Source organism: Galeopterus variegatus, unplaced genomic scaffold, assembly GCF_000696425.1.
Source record: "Galeopterus variegatus unplaced genomic scaffold, G_variegatus-3.0.2 Scaffold529, whole genome shotgun sequence".
NCBI classification, from domain to species: domain Eukaryota; kingdom Metazoa; phylum Chordata; class Mammalia; order Dermoptera; family Cynocephalidae; genus Galeopterus; species Galeopterus variegatus.
Genome location: NW_007726640.1, coordinates 101546 through 120762, shown reverse-complemented (window position 1 = coordinate 120762; position 19217 = coordinate 101546). Strand labels below are relative to the sequence as shown.

The window sequence follows — 19217 nt, the reverse complement described above, 5'->3', positions numbered from 1 at the left end:
TCCTCCTAAGCAAGCCATGCATATGGGGAAGTAGCCAGTCATTCATGCATGTATTGTCTTTTTTTCCTAAATTAATTAATACATCTGCTCAGAAAAAAAGTATTTAAAAAAAATCACGTTGTCTTTTTTCTCCGTAGTATTCTATTTGTTTTGTTTGTTTCCTTGTCGTTCTTTTCATGATTCTCTTTGGGGAGTTCCCAAAATGAGAAAAAGACTGATCCTTTTTGGGTCCATGGGCAGGTGGGCAGGTCTGTGTGCCTGCATTGAGAGTCCTTTTACCAAATATTTCCTGTTGCTAGGTTAATGAGACAGGATCTGCCACCCAGTCCCTGCAGGTTCATATAAATGCCTATGAGAAAGACAGGCAGAGGATGTAATTTAGCTCTGTAAGTGCAGGAAGAGGGACTGCCTTTGGCCCTGGGCTGTGGGGGCCCAGATGGAGAAACTAGCATCAGATTTCAAAGAAGGAAATTCTGGAGTCTGCTCTTAAAGGGCAAGAGCAGCTTGCAGGTGTGGGGTGGAGGGTGGGCAGGAAAATGAGCATTCCAGGCCAGGAGAACAGCACATCCCAAACCTACTGGGTACCAGTGCCTCAGGCATCGTGGATATTTGTAGAATGAATTAATAGATAAATGGGTACTTTAAGTCAGTGTCGTCCCTCTGGAGAGCTTTTTATTTTTCTATTTGATTATCTAAGGCTACATGTTTATGATTTATAAAAATCAGGTGCATTTGTAGGAGATTTTTATAAGCTTTCATTTTACTAGATGTTTATCTTTGGGATTCAGTAAATAATAAAAATAGAGAAACTAGGGAGGTAATCTTGATTACAGAACAAAGCAAAACAAAAAATCTAACCCCTCCAAAATTGTTTTTCATATGAAATTATGTTCTGTGACATTTGCAAAGGGGGTAATTTGGAAAACCCGCATGGGGTGTGAATTGAGCAATTTTAATTTTCTAATACAATATTTTCCTGTTTTTCTCGGGTGTCATCCTAACTCAGCTGTGTAAGCTGGTAGAAATGCTCCCCCCCGCCCAAACCCCTACCCCGGTTTCTCTAGTCTTGTTTGAGATTCCGCAGTTTCCTTGACCTCTTGTTCTGGGCATGTCTCATCAGGCTGAGCCATTCACAGGAGAGCTCCCTTCCCAGCAAACTCTGCCCATCCTTGGAGAGAAACTGCACCAGGTTTTCCACAACGTCCTGGAAAACCTGAGCAATGTCATGAGTGGCTACTGTCTGCCAGAGCCTATTTTTAGCATAAAGGTAAGTCACCTGGGTCAGCACATGTATGTAGGTCCGTGTGAAGTTAGAAGAGTTTACTCCATGAGCTCAGACATCTTTACTGAAGTGAAGACTCAGAAAATGGTTAGTCCTCTGTTGTTTTTGTAAAGGATCTGTCCTCAGGAAATTCCTCGATTTGATCATAAACACTGGTGTACATTTTCTCTTTGGTGATGAGCTGTTGTAAAAGTGACGTGGGTTTTTACTGGTTCAGTTCAGCTCGAGACTGAGAACATTCAAGCAGGAAGTTAAGAAAGAAGCCGGTGTGGGTCACCCCCCTTCACGAGACAGGGAGGAGTCACTTTGTGCAGAAACACATGCCATTTGTCATTCTCCATCCCGGGGTCCCACGATCTACTCTGTAGGGAAACAAGATGTTCTGCTGTTTGCAGAGCTCCTTGAAAGACCCAAGATGCTAAATTTCGCACGACTAGCGATAACACCATGAGCTGCGTCCCGCTCCATCTCAGAATAGCAAGTTATGGTGATGGTAGTGCTGATGGTTGTAATAATGGCCAAGCCTTGCCTAGTATGTACCGTGTGCAAGCTACTCTTCTAAGTACTTAAGATGTATTAAGTCCTTAATCTAGGAGGTAGGAACTGTTGTTATCTCCATTTATGACTGAGGCAAATGAGGCAGAGAGACTAAGAAACTTGGCCTGCTTTACATGTGAAGAAACAAAAATGGGACTTGAACTCGGGCCATCTAACTTCTGAGTCTGTCCTCGTAACCCCTCTGCTATGCTGCCTAATCATGATTGCTAGAATTGCAACCTTTATGTAGTCTTTATACCTGCCAGTATGTGCACCAGTTCACTTTTAAAACTCACAGTCACCCTTGGGGGTTGACACCATTGTCATCCCCATTGAAAGACCATCAGCACTGGCTGCTGCAGGGCGGTGGTTAAGAGTCCCGGCAGCGAAATGACCTGGTTTTGTGTCCCAGTTTTGCTACTTACTAGCTGAGTGACTTTGGATAACTTTATTAACCTCTCTGTGTTTCTGTTTCCTCAACTGCAAAATGGGAATAATTATTGTACCTACTTTGTGGTGTTGTTTCTAAGGATCGAATGAGAAAGGTCTTAGAACACTGTCTGGCACTAAGGTGTTGTCCCAGGACGCTAGCTCATCACAGGACCTTATGTTTTATCCCCACTCCATGCTGGCTTTCTAGATGCACAGAGAGTAGGGGCTTCTCACCGTGGGGAATCTGGGTGTTCCCCTGTGGGTCTAGATCTTCAGCTCAAGTTGTGTTGGGTGTCCCATGGTGGGTGGCGGGGCCACGTCCCTGTGAGGCCGAGGGCTGATGCTGTGGTCCCGCTGCAGCTGAAGGAGTGGGTGCAGAAGCTCATGATGACCCTGCGGCACCCGTCACTGCCGCTTCTGGAGCTGCAGGAGATCATGACTAGTGTGTCGGGCCGCATCCCCGCCCCTGTGGAGAAGTCGGTGCGCAGGGTGATGGCCCAGTATGCCAGCAACATCACCTCAGTGCTCTGCCAGTTCCCCAGCCAGCAGGTACGTGTCCCCAGCCCAGCTCCACTGTGGTGTTCATGCTGGCCCAGCTCTCGGCCAGTCTCCGTGTGCAGCCTCTGATCAAGTTGAGCTTCATGAGACCCAGTTACAGCCCGAAATGTTGGGGACCCAGCTTTTTTGTTTTTGTTTTAGAGCCTTCTCTGCAGAGCATTTTCCCCAAAGCAACAGTTGTTTGGATGAACATAAACAATCATTAGGCCCCATTCCATAAAATTTAGACTCAGCATAAGAGAAAGCAATTGGTGCAAATTGAGTGAGCATTTTCCAGAAAATAAACTGGCTGAAATCATTAGGGGAAATTGCAAAGTTTTTTCTTACTGGTTTGCAGCTCTGATTCTTTCCTTCTGGATTTTGTAAAGGGATAGTCTTGGGTCCTTTGTCCATACAATATATCTGAAGAATGGAAACATTCCAAGGTGATATAAAATATCTCTATTAATTCTACATTGGCCCTGTGTTGTTCCCTTTTGTTGTTGTTGCTTTTGTAGGGCATTGTAAAGGGAATTTGCATTTGGAAAAACCCTTCTGTCTGGTTGGAAGGGCTTTCCACCGTCGTCATTCCCCACATATTCGTTATTAGGGAAGCTAGAAGTCAGTGTAGGTCAGATCATTCCCAGAGGTCAACAACTCTGTGGAAGTTGGAATATTATTCAGCCATAAAAAGGAGTGAAATACTGATCTATGCTACCACATGGATGCACCTGTTATGCTAAGAAGCCAGCCACAAAAGGCCGCATGTTGCATGATTGCATTTGTATGAAATGTCCACGACTGGGAAGTTCATGGAGAAAGAAAATAGATCAGTGGTTGCCAGGGGATGGGGGTGGAGAACTGGGGGGTAGCTGCTAATGGGTACCAGGTTTCTTTTGGGGATGATGAAAACTATCTAAAATTAAATAGTGGTGATGGCTGCATAACTGTGAATATACCACTGAACATATAATTTAAAGAAGGTGGTGGTGGAATATTGTGGTATGTGAGTTATATTTCAAAAATAACAAAAAGAAAACTTTAGAGGACCCCAGTTGAGATAAATACATGTTTGCAACTTTTAGGAATTTGTCATTGGTGCAGGATTTTTTTCCTTTAAAAATATTTTAGTTGCTAAAAGCAATTATCAATGACATTTAATCTAATTATAGAAATAGGACCCCTCCGCACCCAGCACCCTCATTTTTGCTAGGGTTGACATTTCCTTCTCTTGCCCCATAGCGGTCATATCTGCAGAGAGGTATAATCTCAATGTGTGTGTCTCTTTATATGATCGTTGTCATTCTGAGCCCTTGAATAAATTCCTCTAGTAATTCGTTGAGGGGCATGAACTGGGCTGTTTCAGGGTGGCCGGATGGCTTCAAGGCTGGAATTTTCAGTCTTTGAATGAGCCTCAGATGGGACCTTCCTGGGAGGCTGGGGTGGGTCCTTCAGGTGGCTACTGTGTCACGGCTGGATCACGGGGTTGTCCACGGTCAGACCTGTCTTGTTTCCCCATCAGATAGCCACCATCCTGGACTGCCATGCGGCCACCCTGCAGCGCAAGGCCGACCGAGAGGTCTTCTTCATGAACACCCAGAGCATTGTGCAGCTGGTCCAGAGGTGAATCCTGGGCCCTGTGTGGGGTGTGGTTGTTATGCTGAGTCGTCACATGCATTGCACCGGGGTGGCACTCTGGAACTGAGAGAAAGTGCCTTACGGTCCTGGCAGTGCCATTACTAACAGCAGAACCCGGGGCAAGGCACTTCTGTGGATCTCAGTTTGCAAGCTGGTAAAATGGGAATAAAAACACTTCACAAGATAAGTCATTTGGAATTATAAACGGATTAATTTTTGTAAAGTGCTGACACATAGTGACTACTCACTAGGTGATAGCTTGGATTATGAGGCAATGGGACGAAATGGCTTTATGTAGGATAAAGGACTATACAGATGATGTTATTGTGGTTTTGGGGATTATTGCAAATGAAAGTTGATGAATAATTTGTATTTTATATCAAGCAGTTATTGAGCATGGGTAGTCTGCCGCAGAACTATTCTGATGATAAAAAGATTTTTTGCCATTTTTATGAAAAATCCACCTAGCAAGAAAACTTTGCTTAGAAATACAGAATTGAAGCATTCTCAGATTTGAACCAATCAATTCAGTGCATGTTTTCAATGTGCCAGAAACTATCATAGGTGCACAGAATTTGGGACGCTTCAAGGAGTTCCTGGTTAATGTGGACTCAGATTGACAATACAGGATTGCAGCTGACGAAAGAGATTTAGTGTGGATTCCCCACAAAGTGAAAGTTTCACAGCCACGGGCTAGGAGGGGAGTCCTTCCTCCAAAACTTCAACTGCTAACCTTAAACCTATCCTATAAGCTTCAGAGACACACCTAGAAGAAATGAACAAATGATAATTTAATCGAATTTCCTAGCAAATTTTTGTGTGCTGTACATAAATATCAAAGCTCTGTCCTGTCGTGTGCATGCATGCGTGTGTGTGTGTGTGTGTGTGTGTGTGTGTTTGTGGGTTAAAATCACATTTGGGTTAGTGAGTGTTAGTTTCTTGTTCTGTTTTGATGACGTTTGGTGATGCTGAGGTTCAGCTGGTTTCTACTTCCCTAAAACTCAGTGTCTCATATCCTAAGAACTTGATTACCTGTGTTCAGAAATATTTTACAAGAGGAAATGTTTGGGGGAACATCAGGTTAAAATTTTGTTTCGGAAGGGAAGTGAAATTCATACAGGGACCTTTCAGTTAGTCTTTTTAAAACTGTCTTGATACATTGGATGGTTAATTGAAAACTTGTTTTTAATCGTTAAAGTCTGATAAAATTGGCTACCCCTTTCAGCATCCCAACTCTTAAGTTTCCTTCCTTCTCTCTGGGGCCAGGCAGGCATTGTACCAAGACTCAGGCTTGGGTTCCACCCCAACCTGGCCTCTGGTTTGATGTGGGATATTGGACAAGTCACAGTTCTCTTTGACCTGCAGAGTTAGAGAAAATGACCCAACTCCATGTCCCTCTCAGGCCTGAGGAATTGAGGGCACAGCCTCCAGATACTTTATTACTGTTTCCTCCTGTTTAAAGTCATAAAAGCCCTGGCTGAGGCACTCAGGCGCACAAGGCAGTGGAGGTGACACTGACGGTGGCCTTCCCTTCCTCCCCAGATACCGCAGCGGGACCCGCGGCTATATGAAAACCGTGGTATTGGATCTCCTGAGAAGATATTTGCAGGTCGAGCACCATTTCCAACAAGGCAAGAGATGCTACTGCCACCGCTAGGGGCACTGGTGACAAGCCCAAGCCCATGGGGCAGGGGGAGTGGGAAGAAGCCGGGCCTTACCCCCATGTGGTCTTTGTCTCCCCTGGTAGCCCACTACGACAAGTGTGTGATCAACCTCCGGGAGCAGTTCAAGCCAGACATGTCCCAGGTGCTGGACTGCATCTTCTCCCATGCACAGGTGGCCAAGAAGAACCAGCTGGTCATCATGCTGATCGTAAGCAGGAAGGGTGCCCTCCACCCAGGATGCGGGTGGGTCGGGGGTCCTCAGACTTTTTCTAGAAAGGGTCAGTATGTAAATATTTTAGACTTGCAGGTTGTATGGTCTCTGTCCTGACCACTTGACACTGCTTGGGTACAATGTAAGAGAACATTGGGCATGGCTGTGCTCCAGTAGTAAAGTTTTGTTTATAAAAACAGGTAGTGGATGGGATTTGTCAGCCCCTGGGGAGATCATGACTAACACTCACAAAGCACTGACTCTGTGCCAGGCACTCTTGCAGTGCTTTACAAATAAACATTAACTCATTTAATTCTCTTAACAACCTTAGGAGGTGGGTACTGTTCTCATCTCCCTTTGGCAGAGCATAGAGACGTGAAACCACTTGTCCAGGGGCACCCAGCATATAAGTGCAGAGCTAGGATTTGAACCCATGGCTTTAGGGTCATGAGCCACTAGTCAAGGGATATTAGATTCCAAGTCTTGTGGTGGGTCTTTCATTTTGCCTTTTTTGGAGTAGTGTGGAATTTCCACATTCTTATTTCTCTTTCTATTAGATAACAACGAGCAGTCTTTGGTAACATAAGAAGTATTTCCTTGATGTCCCTGATGACTGACTTGGAAAATGTAGGATCAGCAGAGTGGGAGAGACTTGGACTTGGCTTATAGCAGGAAGGGGTCAGCAATTTTATCTGTAAAGGGCCAGTTAGTAAACATTTTTGGCCGTGGCCACACAGCCTCTGTTACAACTGCTCAGCTCTGTTGTAGCCTGAAAACAGCTGTAGACAATATGTCAGTGAATGGGCATAGCTGTGTTTCTATAAAACTTTATATACAGAAATAGGCAATGGGCTGAATTTGGCCCATGGGCTTATAGGATAGTTAACACCCTAACAAGGTGTATTCATGAATGTTGGTATTTTTGTTAAGAATCGTTTTAAAATATCCTCATGCAGCAGCTTCTGATCCTACCTTCACAGGAGAATCACCTGGGCATGGGGGGAGGTGTCTTTTAAAAATGCAGATGCCCAGGCCTGCCTAGGTCAGTTAGATCAGAGTTTCTAGGGGTGGGGCCCAATCATTAGTACTTTCGAAAGGTTCCCCAATGGGAAGCTTAAACACGGACTGTATATTAGATAATATTATTGGCTTAATGTTCTACTTCCTTGGTGGAAGGAAGTTGGTTCTATAGTTAGGTGGGAGAGTATCTTTTTTCTCAAAGAGATAACATGCTAAAAGTGAAAACGATTATGGTGTCTGCAACTGACTTCCAAAAAAAGTGTGCTAATTAGAGAAAAATCAAATGGGATAATACAGTGAAAGTTTAACAGTTGGCGAATCTAGGTGATTGGTATGGAGGTTTCCAACACACTGATCTTCAATGCTTCTGCAGTTTTGAAATTTTTTAAAATTAATTTTGGGGGGAGCGCTCCCCAAGTGATTGCAGCGTGCAGCCAGGACTGGTAACTTATGCCCCAGGTGATATCTACACTTTGTGGAAATTCCATTGCTAAAATAACATAACCCTTTCAACACACTTCCTTTGGATGGAGTTTTTTGAGTTTGTGTCTGTAAAGCAAGGTGCGCCTATAACCTATTATAGTCGCTCGCCATTCAGAGAAAGGCTGGGGGTCAGATCTGTGGATTTTTCTGGTGTTTATTACTCTTTGTGCATATATTCACTCTCTTGTGGGCATGAAGTTACTAAAAATCATGTACACCAGAGGACAGGCTGGAGAAGATGGTGGAATGACCCCCCAGTTCAGAGAACTTGCTTGGGGCTTCTTGGCAAAGGAGACTAAAAATGTTGTATTAGGTGGTTTGGGGATTATGTGTGAGGTTTGTTATTCTTCTCGCTTTCTAAATGGTTCCATTTGTCAGAAAATAGTGAGTTCTTTGCGCCTGATTGTATTTGGTACTTAGGGGTTTCAGCAAATACTTTGGAATTGAATGATTACTTTGCAATGAAAATTTTTTTGTGGCTTTAAGGGGACCTAGTTTCTGAATATCATTCAGTAGTTATAGGACTTTGTTAGTGACTAAGAAAACAAAACATGATACTATGAACCGAAATATATGAGATGAGACCACCTCACACAAGGTAACTACACATAAAAACGATATTTTGGACTTTTATATGCAGAAGGTGATGGCCAGATTTTTAAAATGTTCACACAAACCTCTCTTGAGTCTTCCACCTCTTAGAAAACTGCCAGCCTGCTCGTTGGACAGTGTCTGAGCTGTCCTGTCCTTGGAGCCACAAGCCGGGTGGCATGGTGAGACTAATGCCACCATCATTTGATAATTCAAAGCAAATCAGAATTTGGGAGGGAGAGAAGATTTAGAATAGTTTCCTGCGCAGTTTCTTCAGCATTGACATGCTTGTGTGTTTGTATATGAAACATGAATATGTTAAACATTTTTCTGATTATAAAAACAGTGTTATATGATTATAAGTGGGAAAATGCAGAAACACATGTAGAAGAAATGACTCACGTGCCCACCGTCTGGTGACTTCTTGGACAACAGTCTTGGCTGATGCAGGAGGTGGGGACATGCTGCTCAGGAACATCACGTTCCAGCACTCATTGATCTGTCTTCAGTGGGTATTTAGGGAGCACGTGCTCTGAGCCATTCCCAAGCTCCTCTGCATTTAGGGCATAAGAGCAGATGCAAAGATGAGTCGCACACAGCACTGGCCTCCAGCAGAAAGGTCCCTCGCTCAGAAGTGGAGAAAAGGGGAGCACACAATAACCATCATTCCTCCTGCTCTCCTGCAGGATTCAACTCCAGGTCCCTCTCCTCCGCAACTGTGATCCCCTTAAGTCAGGCAGCAGTTCACAGGGGAAAGAGCAAGAGGGCTCAGAGACAGAATAGGCCTGTGTTTGAATCTGGCTTTGCCTTGCATGTGCTTGGTGGCCTTGGGGCAAGGTGTATTGCCTTTTTGAGCCTCAGTTTCCTCATCTGTAAAATGGAGATCATGATAGTAACTCCTCAGAGGGCTAGAAGAATTTGAGGAAGTGTATGTAAAGGGTCCAGCTGTTTGCTGGGCACATAGTAGGCACCTAATAATTGCTAGCTATTAATGGTAATACAGGCAGGGACTTAATTGTACTTTTCTTCTTACAAGGTGTTTAGGGCATGTTTGGGGGTGGATGAATGGGTGAATGAATGAATGAGGAGGGTGCGTGGTAGAAGGTGGCAAGGGTGTGCATCTCAAGCTGTGGCAGGTGTGTTCAGGGTGCTGAGCAGGTGTCTGGTTTGCTGGGGCAGCTGCACCCCCTGGCTGAGGTAAGGGCTGGCATGTTTCCCTCTGGTGGAGAAAAGCCATTTGAATTCTGTTTTTGTCCCCCAAAGGATGAGCTTTGTGGCCCAGACCCTTCCTTGTCGGAGGAGCTGACCTCCATCCTCAATGAGCTCACTCAGCTGAGCAAAAGTGAGCACTGCAAAGTGGCCCTCAGAGCCAGACAGGTGAGGTCACGAAGCGCAGTCGGCACTGTGTGTGGTCCTCGGGATGTTCAGGCCCCTGCCGTGCATGGCCCTCCTGCTGCGGTCTCCTGTCCCACTCCTATCCTTCTTCAGGGTGAGGACCGCTCACCGTGGCCCTCTGTCCCATCCCCTGCAGGTCCTGATCGCCTCCCACCTCCCATCCTATGAGCTGCGGCACAACCAGGTAGAGTCCATTTTCCTGTCTGCCATCGACATGTACGGCCACCAGTTCTGCCCAGAAAACCTCAAGGTGAGGCCAGCTCCTTCCTTCCACCTTCCACAGAACACACATCATGGCCCAGAAGGGGGACTTGGGGGAAACAGGCTCCCCTTGCCCTCGAGGTGCTTGCAGTCTGGGGCAGGGCACAGTCGCAAATACAGATGGTTTGGTCCAGGGGGCATTTGGGGAGGCTCTAGAGGGACAGTGTGGAACCCAGTCCTGCAGGATGGACAGTGGGACAGGCAGTGAGGGCTCGCCTGGTTGGTGCGATTTTAGAAATTCAGCAGCGATGGGGCATATTTAGAAGTGGTGAGCCCTCACCTGGCCGACTCAGGATTTCGTCTTCCGAGTCCCCCCGCCCTGTCTCTGGCTCAGCATCTGAAACTGGGAGCCTCGCCCTGGAAGCAGCATCCCAGGGTTTCTTCACTGTCCGATCTTCCCTGATTGAACAAGGGGTGGAACCCCGTGCACTGGGGACACTGGCTGCGTTTAGTGATAGGAACACGACCAACTTCTCCTCCCTGTTCCCACCTCCCTCACTCATCCGACTGGTGCTCAAAACTGGCTCTCATTTACTTTCCCTTTTTTCTTCTTTCCACTTGCCGTAGAAATTAATCCTTTCAGAAACGACCATATTTGACGTCCTGCCCACATTCTTCTATCATGCCAACAAGGTCGTGTGCATGGCATCCTTGGAGGTAAGTAGGAGAGGCCCATGTCACAGCGACAGTACTGAACATGCCACACACGTGATCTTTTTCTCTCCACAAGGCAGGTGCCCTTCCTAGCCTGTCTTACAGAGGAAGGAACTGAGGCTCAGAGAGGTGAAGTGACTTGCTCAAGGTCACACAGCTAGGAAGGGCAGAACCAGGATTCACACTGGGTCTGTCTTATTCCAGAGTCCATGCTGGAAACCACTGCTGTCTCATGGGTCATTCCAGCCTCCTCCAGGCAGGGCACAGATCAATACTAATTCCCAAGAGCCGAGTCCAAGGCACCACATCCAAACTTTCCAATTCAGGTGCATTAAATATCCTTGGAAGACTTTTCTGCTTGGAACTACAAGAGCTGGAAGTTGCCTAGTGATGACTTAAGGTGACCACCCATGTGAGGGGACAGAGAAGGGTGTGACCAGCAGCAAAACCTAGATTAGAGCCAGGTGGTTTTGCCCCTGCTCCAGTCTTCCTCAGTTCAGGGGCTATCAGGTGTTTTGTTAGTTTCAGGAGATCAGGGTTTTTAATCTGGTCTTTTAAGATCCTCTTAAGAAAACAGGAGACTATGTCTTGTGTTTTCACATGGCTGTCTTACCCTGGATTGCTTCCTCATTTCTTCACCCCCTCAGCTCACAGTCTCAGGCCCCTGTGGCCCCTTCTACCTCTTCTGCATCTTTTAGACCCTGTGGGTTACCCGTCTGGATGCCAGAAGGTCGACTGGGTCTTCATGGAGACCCTTTTGGGCTGTAAGCATGTTACAGTCATGGGGGTCTCCTGGGCCTGCATTTTTACCCTCTTTGTAGGTTTCAACTTTGGAAGAATCCTTCTCAGACCTCAGTGTTTCCAACAGTGAGACCCAATAGGACTCTTCAGTAGTGACTTTTTAAAGTGCTAAATCCTATTTATATCTATTAGAATTTTTCTAGGATGCTTTTATACATTGCATCACTATCTGACAATTTTACTGAACATGATTCATCCTTTTCTTCATGACCCAAGATGAGCATTGTGAACGTAAGATTTTGACTCAGCCTCTTGAGATAATAGAGTTCTGTCTCTGCCCTAAATGTATGAAGGGTCCCCAAGACCACCCCTGGGTTGGGTGATTTGCTAGGAGAACACACAGGACTCAGTATGTAGTTGTACTCACAGCTATGATTTATCCCAGTGCAAGGATGCAAGACATAATCAGCAAAGGGAAAAGGCACGAGGGGTGAAGTCTGGAGGAAACCTAGGCACATGCTTCCAGGGGCCTGTCCCAGTGGAGTCACACAGGACAGGTTTAATTCCTCCAGCAATGAGTTATGACAATACATGTGACAGAAGCTTATGAGACTCAGTGCTTAGGATTCTTAGCGGGGGCTGGTCACATGGACATCCTCTGCTTAGCATGTACCAAATTCTAACCTCTGAGACAGAAAGTAGATGTTCAGCATAAACCACATTGTTTGCACGAACACTTTAGGCCTCTCATCAGGAAATGGTGGGAACCCTCCCCAAATCCAGCTTCCCCAGGGCTGGCCAAGAACCAACCTTGAAGCAGATCTTCAAAGGATAGCAATTAGGCCAGCTACGTAACCCTTTTTGGGCAATCCCCACATTTCTGTTCTGTTGAAAAACTTGCAGAGTGCAAGCTCTAGAACCATGTTGTCCAGCATGGCAGCCATTGGCCAATAATCAGTGAGCACTTGAAATGCAGCTTAATCTGAATTGAGCTGTGCTCTGAGGTAAAATACACACTCGATTCCAAAGACTTAGTATGGAGAAAAGAATACACAGTATCTCAATCTCTTATGTTGATTACGTGTTGAAATGATGATATTGGGGGTAAAATAAAACATATTATTAAAATTCTTTTTACCTGTTACCTTTTTTCTAAGTGGCTGCTACAAAACTTAAAATTACACACATGGATTGTGTTGCATTTCTATTGGACAGCACTGCTCTAAAGCAGGGGTCAGTAAACTACAGCCTATTGGCCAGATTTGGCCTACTGCTTGTTTTTGTAAATAAAGTTTTATTGGAACACAGCCACGCCCATTCATTTAAGTATTGTCTGTGGCTGTTTCTGTGCTGTAACAGCAGAATCGAGTAGTTGCGACAGAAACAATATGTCCCGCAAAACCTAAAATATTTACTGTCTGGCTCTTTACAGAACAAGTTTATCAACCCCTGCTTTAGAGTTTAGAGAGTGGATTTTGTGTAACTAGTAGCATTCTGAAATGTGAGCAAATTTGCTCTTATCTGCTGCCTAGAGATCCGTTAGAGGTCACTTCTGGTATCCCTTCAGCCTGAGTTTTCTCAGGCTTTGGAGATCCTCTGTGTGCCCTCTGAGAGAATGTCCATCGTGCTTTCTGCCTCATCAGGTTTATGTGCGGCGGGGCTACATCGCCTATGAGTTAAACAGCCTGCAGCACCGGCAGCTCCCGGATGGCACGTGCGTGGTGGAATTCCAGTTTATGCTGCCGTCCTCCCACCCGAACCGGTAAGGAGTGGTACACACCTGGGGATGGCCCTGGTTTCTTTTCTCCCTGAGCACTGTAGTGCTGTCTCTGGAAGGGCTCAGCAAACATGTCTGGGAATGCTGCTGGGGAGACATCAGGGATGCAACTTCCCTTCGTGGAATCTCCCCACTGCTCCATTCTCATCTGTAAAATAGAGATAATCCAGTGCCTTCCTTCCACCCCTGCACTGTCCAGTACCGTAGCCACTACGCACATGTGCCTGTTTAAATTAGAATAAATGAAAATAAAATAAAGACTTCAGCTCCTCAGCCATACCAGCTGTATTTAAAGTGCTCAGAAGGCATGTGGCTCGTGGCTGCCATATTGGACAGTGCAGTTCTAGAACATTCCATCATTACAGAATGTTCCAACGGACAGTGCTGCCTAGACCATTGTGAAGAGTATATGAGATAGGTCACATAGAGCGCTTAGGACAGTGCCTGGCATGAAGAAAGTTGTTGAATGTTAGTGATGCCTGTGATGACTATGACTGATACTGTCATTGCTGTCCAGTGCTGTGCCCTTGACCAGGCTCTGACAGGCCACACTCTGTTGCTTTCAGCCCTCAACATCTTTGGCCAAAAATGTGTTCTCATCCTCCTTTTGCAGATGAGAGTCCTGGGGCCCTCACTGAACGTGGGCTGAGCTGCTCATTCACATGGTGTAGGGATTTGAGTGCAGGTTGCTCTCTGTCCTCAGAGTTCTTGGAACAGCACTCAAGGGCCCTCTGAGCCAGGGGCACACCTGTGGGTCTGTCCGTGTCCACTGTAGTCTGTCATCCCAAACCGTTGTTCAGTGGATCCCACCTGTGCTCACCTGTGGACATCTGATGTGTCCACGGTGCTCGCTCATGGTCTCTTTTCTAATCAATCTTATTTCAGGACCTGAAGCTCCATTCTGGTCAGGTAGAGTGTGGTGCTCACGTCTCCCTGGGATTCAAAGTGCTTGTTCTTTTTTTTTTTTTTTTTTTTGTCTTTTTGTCTTTTTTCCGTGTCCGGCAACGGATCGCAACCCTCAGTGTTGCCCCCGTACCGGACCGGGGACCGGCAACGGGATTGCAAGCCTCGGTGTTGCTCCCGCGCCTCGCTCAGCCAGTGAGCGGGAGCCGGTCTGTACGTGGGATCCGAACCCTCGGACGGGAGCGCCACCGCGCTTCCCAAGCGGCGCACTATCCAGTGCGCCACCGGGCCGGCCAAAAGTGCTTGTTCTTATTCACTCTCCCTCGTTCCTCTCCCTCTGTTTCCTCTCCCTCTGGTTCCCAAGGCCTTGCTTGTGGCTAGAACGGTGCCATCATGATGTGGGAGTTCAGGTGATCAGATCTCTATGGGCAAGACGGTTCATGCTTTCTTGAAGCAGAGATCTTTCCGGTCTCTTGGAATTTTAAAAAATGTTTCTCTTTCCATTGGTTTTAAGAAGGAAGGTGCTGCTCTGTTATGGATTGATGGAAGGGCTTCCCCATGAGGCACTTCCTTTCATATTTACCATTTATTTTTATCCTTTTATGTCCCCCCAAAAAGGATTGTGACATTTTACCCCACTGAGAGAAAAGAGGACTGCATGCTGTCTGGGATCACTGGGGGACTTTGGGAGATGTGGTGTAAGGCATTTTGATTTTGTTGTCTAAGCAGGGCCTTGAGGAGTGAAGTCTCCCTGCCCAGGACGGCCTGGCTTGGCCCCAACACCTTTGTCTGTAGAGCCAGGTGCATGGTGAATTGGGTCACCAAGACCCAAGGGGAGGTCAGAGGTGAGGTCAGCAGGGGCTTCGTGTGGGCTGTCCAGGACTCAGGTACGGTTACTTGCTCCAGTGCCCAAGTGGCTGTGAGCACAGCGGGGTGGGAGCTGGGTGTGCCCCCTGCCCTAGGGGCTGCCGTTCTAGCTCCATCCATTGCTGCCCTGTAGGAGAGTGCCTGTCAAGGTCAGACCTTTTCATGTTTTTTTCCTGCAGATGTAGGAAATCTAGATTTTGTATAAAAAATCTAAAATCCCTCAATGCCTCACTATGGGCAGCTAATTCATGTGTAGTAGTATGTTAAAAATGCTGCATGGACCAAAGTCAGCCGTGGCTAAATTCAGCCATGCTGCCATGCCAGTTTGTGACCTCTGGATTTAGCTGTCCAGGAGCAAAGGGCCTGGATTGTGATTGCAGGGGTACCTGATAGGAATGAACACACCTGTGATGGGGGTCCCCACAAGTACCCCCAGGTTCGATGGTTTGCTAGGAGGACTCACGGGGAGGACCCAGTGTCTAGTCATGCTCATGGCTGTGACTTATCATAGTGCAAGGATGCAAAGCAGAGTTAGCAAAGGCAGGAGGCACCTGGGGTGAAGTCCTAAAGGATACCAGGCACAAGCTTCCAGGGGCCTCTTCCCGTGGATTCACACAGGACATGCTTAATTCCCCCAGCAAATGCCTTGTGACAACACATGTGAAGTGTGTCTATTGGCTTGTTAGAGACTTCGGCACCCGGAATTTTTATTGGTGACTGGTCACATAGGCACCCTCTGCCTAGCACCAAAACCCTAGGCTCCCAGAAGAAAGCAGCTGTTCCACATAAACCACATTGTTTATACAGTGTAGGCACAGTGGGCCACCCTTATCGTTAGGGAGTGGTGGGAATCCTCCCCAAATTCAAGTTCTCGAATGCTAGCCAAGGGCTGACCTTGCCAGCAGGTCGCCTTTCTAAGAAGAGCAGTCTCAGGGCTGCTCTTTTCTGTGTACCTTCTGATAAATCCTCCTATACCTGATTCCAGGGACTGATTCTGACAACCACAGGTGACCTGTTTGGGCTTGCTCCTGGTGAGCAGCCAGTCCTGGGAACAGTAGCCGTCTAAACTCCAATAAGCTGCTGACTTTGTCCCAAGAGCAAGTTTGATGCTGGGGGAGGAATTGGGGAGCAGAGGCCTGGAATGTCGCTCAGGGCTATGCCAGCCCCCCCTCACCAGCTGCCCAGGGTTGGGGCTCTGCAGGAGAAATTGACACTGGGAGTGTTCCTTCTCTGTGTGGCGAAGTTTGCCACTTCGGATTCACCTCGGTACTTTGTTGGGACTGGACTTACTTGCAGGCATGCATCATTCATTCACTCATTCACTCACTTGTTGAGCTCTTACTTTACCCCAGGTCCTGAAGACTCAGATGAGATCTATCAGCCCCTGTCCCCAACCTCAGTCCCCTCCCAATTTCAAGCCCCACTTTGGGAAGGCTTGAAATTGAATTGAATCCTAGTCTGTCTTCTGGAAGCCTCAGGGGCGAGAGCAGCTCTTAGGGTTGGGTCTGCAAGCAGCTGCCTCATTCCCCTCTTGTTGTTGCCCTGCAGGATGGCTGTGCCCATCAGCATCACCAACCCTGACCTGCTGAGGCATAGTACGGAGCTTTTCATGGACAGCGGCTTCTCCCCTCTGTGCCAGCGCATGGGGGCCATGGTGGCCTTCAGGAAATTTGAGGATTTCACCAGGTACCCGGCGTGGCCCAGTCTCCCAAACACCCAAGCAAGGGGCCTGGGTGCGCTTCAGCTGACCCCCACCCATTCACTGGACACATGGGGTGGTTGGGAGAGACCCAGATGCACGGCACAGCAAGTTAGTAACAGAGTAACAATAGCATCACAGCCAAGAGCATGAGCCTACGTGTTGCCTTGCCTGTGCTTGAATTCTAGCTCTGCACTTTTAACTGAGACTGAGCAAATTATTGAATCTCTCTTAGTTTTCTCCTCTGTAAAATGGGAATTGTAGGAGGACCTACTTCATAGGGGCACCGTGAAAATTAAATGAGATGGTATATGTGAAATAATATATTTCAAGTGTAATTAATATGTAAATTACATGCCCAGTAAATGTTAGCTATCGATACTATTACTCTTACCGCCTTTTTTCAACCTGTTACTGTGTGCTTGGATAGTGATTACTCTTACTACCCTCATTTGACTCGGGTGATGCGAGGTTTCTAGGGTCTCCTAGCAAGTAAAAAGGGGAGCTGGGAGTTGACCTCAAGCCCAGCTGATGCCCCAAATTGCTGGAATCCTTTCCTCTGTTTCTGATCACAGATCATACAGGTTCATTCTTCCATTTTGGGAAAGATCCCATCAGGGGTGCCTTGGACCTAGACAAGGAACCACATGAGCTCTGCACAGTGGTGGGATGAAATCAGAGTGTTGGTTGGGAAAGAGGAAGGGCGTGGGGCTCCCATCTGCCTGGCTCAAAAGCTTGGCTTACATGATGTGAGATGTGGCCCCTCAGCCCTCTCTCTCTGCCCTGCGCTCCCAGGAACTTTGATGAAGTCATCTCCTGCTTTGCCAACGTGCCCAGGGACACCCCCCTCTTCAGCAAGGCCCGCACCTCCCTGTACTCTGAGGATGACTATAAGGTAAGCATCTGAGCCCAGGGAGCAACCCACAGGAGGGGGTGGGCTGCAGCCTCCAGCCCTTCTACCCCCGGCTCTTGTTTTTCTCTCAGAGCCTCAGAGAAGAGCCCATCCACATTCTGAATGTGGCCATCCAGTGTGCAGACCACCTGGAGGACGATGCGCTGGTGCCAATCTTCCGGACGTTCGTACAGTCCAAGGTACTCTGAGGTGTGCCTTTGGTTTTGAGGGGGCAGGAGTACCTGGAGAATGAGGAGGGGCTGGTCCTGGCGAGGTGTCCCATGAACCTGAGTGGCTTTAGGGAGGCAGTCTTGCCACATGCTTCAGAGCCACAGATCTGGCTTCTCATCCTAGCTCTGCTACTCCTTGTGGCTGGTGACCTTGGGCATTGGTGGCTGGACATGGCAGAACCTTGGCTTCTTCACCATTAACATGGGGACAGCATTTCTCTCTCCCAGGGTATTGCAGTGACTAAATGACAGTGTATGCGGGTTTGGATCCCCATACAGCTAGCCACTAAAAAAAATAAATAAAATAAATAAATGATAAAGTATATACACTACTTAGCCTGTCACAAGCACAGAGAATACACTCAATAAATAGTCTGGGGATTTGGGAGGGAATATTTTTGTTGAGATAACCCAGAAACTCACAATTTTAAAACAGCCACTTAACGTTAATGGTCGAGTATGCAAATAACTGTAGGTTGCTTTTGTAAGCATGTGGTGGCCATCGCCAGCATCCATTCACACCCTGGCAGTAGGAACAGCTGTTATCTATGTTCAAGGGCCCCAGCTGCAGACAGATGTGGAGCAGCATAGTGAGTGTGGGTTATAGAAACAGAGGGTGCTGATCAGGCAGGTATGATTTCATTACCTGTGTGATCTCGGGCAGGTTACTTCACCTCTCTGATCCTCCAGTTTCCCAATCTGTAAAATGAGATGCCGAGATTCTTAGCTCATAAAGTAATCGACTCTGCTGTCTGGCTATTCTTTCCCCCCCCGACTTGGTCTCAACTTAGAACATTGGGGCATTTTCAGTTGCTGCTTTTAGTCTGTTCATCTGTATATGTGTTTTATTTACCACATTGTCTTGGTAGAAGGGACACTCTTACCTCTATCTGACTTGGTGTCCCTCAGAAGGCCTGGCCTGTGCTTCTTGGGCAGGAGATGCTGGGTGAATGATGCTGAGTCATGGGAAATGGCATGAAAGCTTAGGGACGGGCCGGCCTGGTGGCGCACTGGATAGTGCACCGCTTGGGAAGTGCGGCGGCGCTCCCGCCCGAGGGTTCGGATCCCACATACAGACCGGTTCCCGCTCACTGGCTGAGCGAGGCGCGGGAGCAACACCAAGGGTTGCGATCCCGTTGCCGGTCCCCGGTCCGGTGCGGGGGCAACACTGAGGGTTGCGATCCGTTGCCGGACACGGAAAAAGACAAAAAAAAAAGAAAGCTTAGGGACTTTTTTTTAATGGATATACTTGTGTTTAGCCTTTTCTTGATTAATCAACAACATAATGATGTTCACTGTGGAAAATGTTTAAGGTGTAGACAAATCAGAAAGAAGGTTTTGAAAGAAAACTCATAGCCCCATCCTCCAAGGCAGCCACTGTGAAAGTATTCGTGTATTTCCAT

General features: G+C 47.2%; 1 protein-coding gene across 1 annotated transcript in view; it reads left to right on the top strand.

Annotated features, from left to right (window-relative positions):
• ACACB (acetyl-CoA carboxylase beta) overlaps window positions 1-19217 on the top strand; it is a 121416-nt gene that overhangs the window by 74679 nt on the left and 27520 nt on the right. Inside the window, exons 28-30 of the mRNA XM_008569783.1 lie at window positions 16542-16679; window positions 17488-17587; window positions 17677-17784. Of these exons, the coding sequence (XP_008568005.1) occupies window positions 16542-16679; window positions 17488-17587; window positions 17677-17784 (346 nt within the window). The remainder of the gene's footprint in view (window positions 1-16541; window positions 16680-17487; window positions 17588-17676; window positions 17785-19217) is intronic.